The sequence below is a fragment of the Erythrolamprus reginae genome, chromosome 5 (assembly GCF_031021105.1).
Source record: "Erythrolamprus reginae isolate rEryReg1 chromosome 5, rEryReg1.hap1, whole genome shotgun sequence".
Taxonomy (NCBI): Eukaryota; Metazoa; Chordata; class Lepidosauria; order Squamata; family Dipsadidae; genus Erythrolamprus; species Erythrolamprus reginae.
The window spans coordinates 88,786,002-88,794,789 of record NC_091954.1 but is presented as its reverse complement, the minus strand read 5'-3'; the positions used below and the strand labels follow the sequence as shown (position 1 = coordinate 88,794,789).

General features: G+C 37.0%; 1 protein-coding gene across 1 annotated transcript; it reads right to left on the bottom strand.

Annotated features, from left to right (window-relative positions):
- Positions 1 to 248: 248 nt before the first annotated feature.
- On the bottom strand, positions 249 to 8,509 carry TM4SF4 (transmembrane 4 L six family member 4). The gene is made up of 5 exons (XM_070753411.1): positions 8,029 to 8,509; positions 6,473 to 6,562; positions 5,626 to 5,771; positions 3,143 to 3,332; positions 249 to 1,253 (listed from the first exon to the last, which is right to left on the bottom strand). Exons 1-5 carry the CDS (start codon positions 8,197 to 8,199, stop codon positions 1,236 to 1,238), a joined length of 615 nt encoding a protein of 204 aa, XP_070609512.1. The 5' UTR covers positions 8,200 to 8,509; the 3' UTR covers positions 249 to 1,235.
- Positions 8,510 to 8,788: the final 279 nt, after the last annotated feature.

Genomic DNA, 8,788 nt, shown 5'->3' with positions numbered 1-8,788 from the left:
TTCTTTTAATTTTTAATTTAAAAAAACCCTCCAGAATCCATAAGACATTCCAAATGTGAACTTCTATATCACACTGCTGCAAATTATTATTGTTACTATGGCTGGTTGCACAGTGTTTTTTAGACTGGATTTGGCATTTTTATCCACTTATTGAATCCTTTCCAAGTATCTAAGATAGTTAGATGTTGTTTGATGGCATTAAAGGTATTATCATTACGGATGTAAGCTGTAATTTCAAATTACTGTTGTTTATTTATTTATTTATTTATTTATTTATTTATTTATTGGATTTATATGCTACCCCTCTCCGAGGACTCGGGGTGGCTTACAACAAATAAAAGACAGTAAAAACATCTGAAATCCAATTTAAATTTAAAACTAAGTGATCTAAAACCCAAGTACATTAAAAATCAAATAGCAAGCATCCATTTCATTCATCGGCCAGGGGGCAAGTCCAAGTGTGATGGCATAAATGAGTCTTCAGACTCTTACAGAAGTGTGGGGTTGGTGCAAATCTCTGGGAGGAGTTGGTTTCAGAGGGTCAGGGCCCCCACAGAGAAGGCTCTTCTCCCAGGTCCCGCCAAGCAACATTGTCTAGTTGACGGGACCCAGAGAAGGTCGGCTTTGTAGGACCTGACTGTTTGCTGGGACTCATGCGGCAGGAGGCGGTCTCATAAATAATCTGGTCCTATGCCATGTAGGGCTTTATAGGTCATAACCAACACTTTGAATTGCGTCCGGAAACCAATTGGCAGCCAATGCAGTCTGCGGAGTGCTGGAGTGACATGGGCATACTGCACGATCCATAGTTTCCAAACGCTCTTCAAAGGTAGCTCTATGTAGAGAGCATTACAGTAGTCTCTTCTTCTTCTTCTTCTTGTTCCACCTATATGGTTTATTTCCAATATAGACCATCTTCACATAAAGCATAGCCAAGTGGTATATAATATTGCCTCTTAAAGGAAAGGAGCCAAAAATGGCAACCAGTGTTGTTTCAAAGACTTTTGTCCTGTAAAAGAATTTATTATAAAAATAAATATGCTCTAGTCCAACTGGTGCAAAACATGTGAGGAAAAATAAGCCCAGGAAAGAAAAAGTGGTTCTGCTACATCATGAGAAAAGACTCCTCGTTCTGGGCCTGTTTCATGTAAAAACATGTGGCCCTTCATATCAGGAGGAAAGTCCAGAAAGGGATATTCTGTGTTCTCACAGCTGATATATTGCAATCATCTTCTTTAAACTGTTCCATTTCCCTAAAGAACAAAGAAAAATAAATGTTGGATACTGTTAGTCATAGTTTAACATTCAGACAGCATTTTATTGCAGTAAGAAACCCAGGTAAAATTCACCCTGTAAACCCTAATTTAGTAGCCCTCTTTTATTCATTCATTCATTCATTCATTCATTCATTCATTCATTCATTCATTCATTTGATTTCTATGCCGCCCCTCTCCGAGGACTCAGGGTGGCTCACAACATATAATAAACAATATATAATATCTTTAGCTCAATTAATTAATTAAAAATCTAAAACTCAAAAAAAGCATTAAAAAAAAACAATCATTCCATACATTCAACATTCTCTCAACACATTCATTGGCCAGGGGGCAAGAATCTAATGGCTTGGCGACATAAATGAGTCTTCAGAATCTTATGGAAGGCAAGGAGTGTGGGGGCAGTATGAATCTCTTGGGGGAGCTGATTCCAGAGGGTGGGCCGGGGGCCCCCACAAAGAAGGCTCTCCCCTAGGTCCAGCTCTCCCCTAGGTCCAGCTCTCCCCTAGGTCCGTCTAGTTGACGGGACCTGAAGAAGGCTGACTCTGTGGGACCTGAACGGTCGCTGGGATTCATGTGGCAGAAGGCAGTCTCAGAGGTATTATGGTCCCATGCCATGAAGGGCTTTATAGGTCATAACCAATACTTTGAATTGAGTCCACAAACCAATAGGCAGTCAATGCAGACCACAGAGTGTTGGATAGATATGGACGTGTCTGGGCAAGATGAGTCTGAAGGTCAAATTCCAATGTGAAAATAGTCCTAATGTGGCAAAACCTTGTACTCCCGATGATTCCTTCATCCTGCCTTGAAAATGAGGTCAGCAAAGTTGACATCCTCACACAAGGGCAGGGGTTATGATTTTGGTGGCTGGGGTCAGGAGAGGGAAGTGTTGTCCACTTTGTGCTGCTGCTTCTTTCCACCAAAACCATGGAGGAAAGAAAAGGGATTCTTGTGGAAAGAGACAGCGGAAATTACTGGTGGGAAAATCAATCTCGCAGAATAATTTAATATTGTTACACGGTGGGAAAATAAAGAAAAGAATTCTAATGCTCTTCTGACTAGGATTCAGCAGCGGGATGGTCCCGAGATAATGTGAGAACAGGTTCTTAATGACTGGTAAACCTGCCTTGTGAATTCTTTTTCATAGAGGATTGACATAAACAAATTAGAAAAGGAAGTTTTGTGTGAAAAGAGATCAAACATTGCCACGTACTAATGGCTGCTCAGAATGCCATTAAAAAGTACTAGAGTACAGTACAGTACTAGACATTAATTTAAGACCTAGGCTGACAAACTAAATTATGATGATTGATTAAATTATGGCACAAATAATATATTTGCGTATGGAGATTCTTTACAGTAGCTATTCATTTTGGCTTTTTTTCATGTGTTTAAATTTCAAATACCTTTAAAAAAATTCTGATAAATAACATAACCATTCTACTGCAAAGTTCTGGAAGCAAATAGGTTTTTTTCTTAGAACACTTCTACACAATGTAGAATTTACAAACTACAGCAACAACAAAGTGGTTGTGCTCTGGCTTAAGTATTATCTCTGAAAATGAAATTATAGATTTAGAAATCTCAGAACTGAGTTTCATCCTATACGGTGTACAGTATATAAATTAAAACATTACTAAGAGATGATAGTTGATAGTTGATAGACCCAGTGAAGGAGAAGCTGTCAGTTTCTTAGATTTCACCATAATTTGAATTTATCATCAGAAAGTCTTTTCTGATAGTCAAAGAGAAACTGCCGTCTTGTCAATTTATCATAAGTATTTAAGAAAACACAATAAATAAACAATAGCAAATCAACATGGAAAATGAGAAGCTGGCATACTGGAATATGAAAGCATTCTTACCCCACAGCATCCACAACATTTGCAGTCTCCACAGATAGTTCCAAAGAGACCATTAATTGCCTGAATGGCACACAAGACCAGTTGAATTCCACTCATTATCAAAAGCAGAGAGAAGAGTGTCAGATTCCAGGGCACAATGGATTCTGGGGACTTGCAGCTATCCCATAATGTTTGATTCGTAAGGTAATTCCTGTGTGGGGTGAAAAAGAATGTCTCTTATAGAAGCCATTGCCTACATTTTATATTTACTTTCCTAGCACATGAATGTCCCATAACCCAGGATAGGGTAGCACATTATAAAATAGTATTGATCTAATGGTAATCTCTGAGTTCTATTAAAATAAAACTGATACCAACTGATTTGAGAAAGTATTAAGCCATATCTTGCTGGACACAATGGATTACCAGAAATATGTAGCTGGTGAAATATCTCCCACCCTCTCAACATTTTTTTTTTCAGAACGGTCTGCATTGAACAGATCTTTTAAAAACAAAAAAACAGATCTTTTATTTAAAAAAACCTTCTTCAGTTACATTTTGGCCAAGTTTAATTTATGAAAAATTTGGTAATAACAGGAATTGGATTCCTTTATTGTCAAACTGGAATGATTTGCTGTCTGGAGGATTCGCCGGAATTATTCTCTTAATTTATCACCTCGAGGTTCGACTACTGTAACGCTCTCTACATGGGGCTACCTTTGAAAAGTGTTCGGAAACTTCAGATCGTGCAGAATGCAGCTGCGAGAGCAATTATGGGCTTCTCTAAGTATGCCCATATCACTCCAACACTCCGCAGCCTGCATTGGTTGCCGATCAGTTTCCGGTCACAATTCAAAGTGTTGGTTATGACCTATAAAGCCCTTCATGGCACTGGACCAGAATACCTTCGGGACCGCCTTCTGCCGCACGAATCCCAGCGACCGGTTCGGTCCCACAGAGTTGGCCTTCTCCGGGTCCCGTCGACTAAACAATGTCGTCTGGCGGGACCCAGGGGAAGAGCCTTCTCTGTGGCGGCTCCAACCCTCTGGAACCAACTCCCCCCTGAGATTAGGATTGCCCCCACCCTCCTTGCCTTTCGCAAACTTCTTAAAACCCACCTCTGCCGTCAGGCATGGGGGAACTGAAACATCTCCCCCTTGCCCATGTTGTTTTGGTATTAGATTGATTGTATGTGTGTTTTGTTTATTTGTTTTAATACTTGGGGTTGTTTTTGTGAATTTTTAGCTTAAAACTGAAATTGGATTGGTGGGTATTGGATTGTCATTATATATTGTTTTTTGTCTTGCTGTGAGCCGCCCCGAGTTTTCGGAGAGGGGCGGCATATAAATCCAATAAATCTAATCTAATCTAATCTTTATTTATGAATAAGAATGAAACAGTCCAGTAAAGTTTCTAAGGGATCCAACAATGGCAAGTTTATAAGCTAAAATAAATACCTATTTTAAATAAATCTGTGGCTATATCAAATGATCTTCACATAGATACAACAACTGGGAACTTTAAGCCATTATCAATGAGAAAAAATAATATCTGGCAATTGCAAATGATTATAGCTCAACGTTTCTGACAGATTTGTGAGTTGAGACTAATCCTGGGGTCCATAATACTAGGGAAATACTTCTGTGAGTTCATAAGGAAATATGTATTTCTTTTAAAATTATCTGATTTTGTCCAATAAGCAGAACTCAGATAATGATAATTATTTATATCTTTTGGAATGATAAATTTCAGGAAAGGTACGAGCCGTCTTTTCTTTTTCCTGTGGGATACAACACAGAATGTACTTTGTCATTTCATATTTTTGCTATGGCTTCCTTTCTATTTTCAAAGAATAAATCAATCCAGAATTGTCACTCAAAGCACAAACCAATAGACTCAAATTGCCATATTTTGAATATATTATGCAAAGACGTGGGTCTTTTGAGTAGTCTCTAATGTTGGGAAAGGTGGAAGGAATGGAAATAAGGGAGTGACCAGTAGCAAGGTGGATAGGTTCATTTACAGTGGGGATGAAATACACTTTTGGAAGACCAAAAGGGCCAGTTTATCGATACAACATCCTGGATATGGTCTATCTATGTGGTCATTAAAAGTCAACATTGACTTGTGCACATAATCAATATTTTCTACACAGCCTCATAAATGTTTATTGTTTTAAGATGAGATTGCAACCTGCCCTAGCAAGCTGTCTTCAGATTAGTAGGAGTAAAATACCTTCCCTAATGAGGAAGATGTAGTCCCACCTATCTAAAGAGCATTGACTGAAAAAGGCTATCTTTCAGTAATTTTACACAATGTGAATCATGTTGCTACATAATGGCCAAATAAGAATAGCAATAACAATAATGCCTATCCCAGATCCTTGGAAGGACACCAGAGGCTGATAAAAATGCTAAATCTTAGCCTGAACATCTGGCTGTGTGATAAAACATAATAGTAAAACATAATAGTACATTACAATAACAGGGTTAAAAGAATCTTACCCATTATCAAATGGATACTTCCATTGGCTACTATTGCCTTCATTAACTTCACACTTCGGGCCTCTGTTGAAAGCCACAACTGACACAACAAAATTGTATCCAGCTCCCACAATTCCAACTGCTGCAAATATTATAGAACTAAACATCTGCCAATAACAAGAAAAAAGATGAGATCAAATCTGATGCTTGTGTGTTTCTATAATTATTTTGGCCACAAATGGCATATGAAAAAGTAAGAAATCACTATCTCTAAATCTGCAGAAATTTCTTAGTTCAGGGATCATATAGAACTTCATGACAGAAATTCACAAGGCATGAACTTCAACATTTTTACAAATTAAATTCAATGGACCAAAGTAGTTGGCCTTATAAGAAAGCTGAGTGATATACTCTAGTAAAGACCTCAGTCCAGAGCTTTTAACTTTTAATTTACTTTTAATGAATCATTTTTATATCCCTTTCTCCTTGCCACATCATTGCTTTATAGACTTTTCTGCCAACCTAAAAAACCTCAAATACTGAGTACTGTACATCTAAGAAATCTAAGATTACGTACTGTTGTCATTGACCCACAAGCCAATGCATTAAAAAAAAAATTTGCAAAAAAAATGTTGGGAAGAGAGATAAACCATTCATGATTTCGTTAAGGATAAAAATCTAGACTCAGTATGAGTCTATTTTCAGAAATAAAATCTAAAATGCTTTTTTCTTAAGTATTTCTTTGTATGAGGCAGGCACAAATGGAGCCTCAGTAGCAGGTTCATGGTAGTGTAATGATGAATGGAATATATATTTCCTTCTCAATCATTAGATTGGGATTGGAGGTTCTTATTGCTTCCATAATTACCGCAAATCTTTTTCCACAGCTTTCATTTCCACAGCATCCACAACAATCATTATTCTTAAGACCCAAAAAGACCAAAGCAGGAAACAAGATCTGGAGAAAACAGAAAATCACAATGAGGCTCTAATCTTTCTCTATTTAGTTGCATTTAATCTGGATGCTGCAATGCCATCGTCCAGCCCGGAATTGACACAGGTAGAACCATTTTATTTAGCTCTCTAATCTACTCATTTATTCCGTTACTTTCTCTTTCATAGATAAGGAGGGATTTCGGGGTCACCAAATTCTTAAGTGGGGAGGGAAAAGGAGTGAATAGATAGTGAGGACTGTTTTGGATAGGTGATCTTCTTTCCTGTGGGAACAGAGACTGCTCCTGGTGAGACCAGAACATGGAGATTGAAGATTAATTGAGTGCCATTGGAGAATGCGATTTTGATGGGGTGTTTCTTTTCTTTTTCTTTAAAAAAATATTTTTATTTATTTTTAATATTTACATAATACTTTCTAATACTTTCAGGTGGATTAACATCCATATTGATATATTGTTCATTTTTACATTTATGACATTCTATCACTTATTGTTGATTGACATTGCTAAATAGAGAGATCACACAGATAGAATTACAAAACGCAATTATAAGACAGAAAAATAACAAATCTCCAGGGCCAGATGAATACCCTGGAGAATTCTACAAACATTTTGGAGACACATTACAAAAACTACAATTAAAACTCTACAATGAAGCATTATTAGAGGCCAAAATACCGGAATCATGGAGGGGTATTTCTAATTTACAATATTTACATTGAGGCACATGGGATTGGGTGGCATATAATTAAATTAAATTAAATTAAATATTATGTGGTGTTATTCCAGTTTGATCACAGACTTTGCTGCCTATGTCTATCTAAATAAAATGAATTGTTTAGAAGATTGGTTCTGCTCCTTTCTTTTTTGAATGGGTTTCATCACTTGGGAACTTGACAGTCTTTCTTTGTTGAAATGTCATCATTGCAACTAGCAGGTTTACAAATGTGTAAGCAACAGGCTCATTCTGGTCCAATGATGCTGAAACCCTAACTAAGCACATTGAACTGAAAAAAAGCCACTGAATGCAGTGGGAATCATTTTCAAGTTTAACTGGAAATATCCAACACAAAAAGAAAAACTAAATAGAAGAAAAAGGAAAAGTAACCAGTAATACATTTTATAGAAATCTGTTTATATTCCTTTCTAGTCTGCACTGGCTACTGCTCTAACAAAACAATGCTAGGCTAATGAAGTATTGGTCTGATCTAAAAAAATTATGTTTATATATTTGTTCACCAGACATCCACAACAGGGTGTGTGTGTGTGTGTGTGTGTGTGTGTGTGTGTATAACAGATTTAACTCATATTCAATTTATATTTTTAATTTCAATCCTGTTTATTCAGCAGATAATAACTTAATTCCAATGATAGATTGCAACAAAGTTCTATCTATCAGTAGACGAACTTCTATAAAGCCTGTAAACTGTAGATGATAAAAAGAAGAAAACGGGGTACTTGACATACTCACCAGTACACCAGAACCCAAAATTCCTCCAAGGTACCAAACTTCATCTGAAATATGCTCACTAATTTCAATTGTTCCTCCAGGAAAAAATAACAGAATATTGGCAAGAACGCATAGTATAGTTAAAGGAATGAGTGTAACTCCAACACACTTGGCACACCCTCCGCAACACATGTTTCAAAATTGTACTGTAAATTCCACTAAAATAAGTAGACCTTTCCTTGGATCTTGATGAAATCTTTAGCCGAAGTTTCTTATAGTCTTCTTATAATCTTCTAGCCTCAACCCACTCTTGTTTTCGATCCCACTTTCTTTCATAGAGTCCAGTCTGCCAGCAGTGGCAGAGCTCTGACAATTTATAAGCCTAACATTGTCATGATCTCATATTTCTGCATTTCTCCCGCCCTAATGAGATTATGTTCAGAACAGCCTCTGAATTTGTCATGACAACCAGAGGCTTCGGTTAATATTCTACTATCCACCCAAGAAAGACAGTAGTTGGAAGAAGATGGTTGTAATCTCTTCCCACTGATGGTAAAAGATTTAGGCCAGGAAACTTTGTCTCTCATTAGATTGAAAAAAAGGAAAAGATTTCAGATTCTTATCCACAATACAAATAAAAATGAATGATTACTTAATGTGCCTTTTACATTACTCACTACTTTGAATGGGTGGCATCCTAATAATCTATTGGATCTTTGAACGAAGAACAAGATAAAAGCTGTAGAGAAATTGAGCAAGCGGATCAAAGGTTTGTTATCTA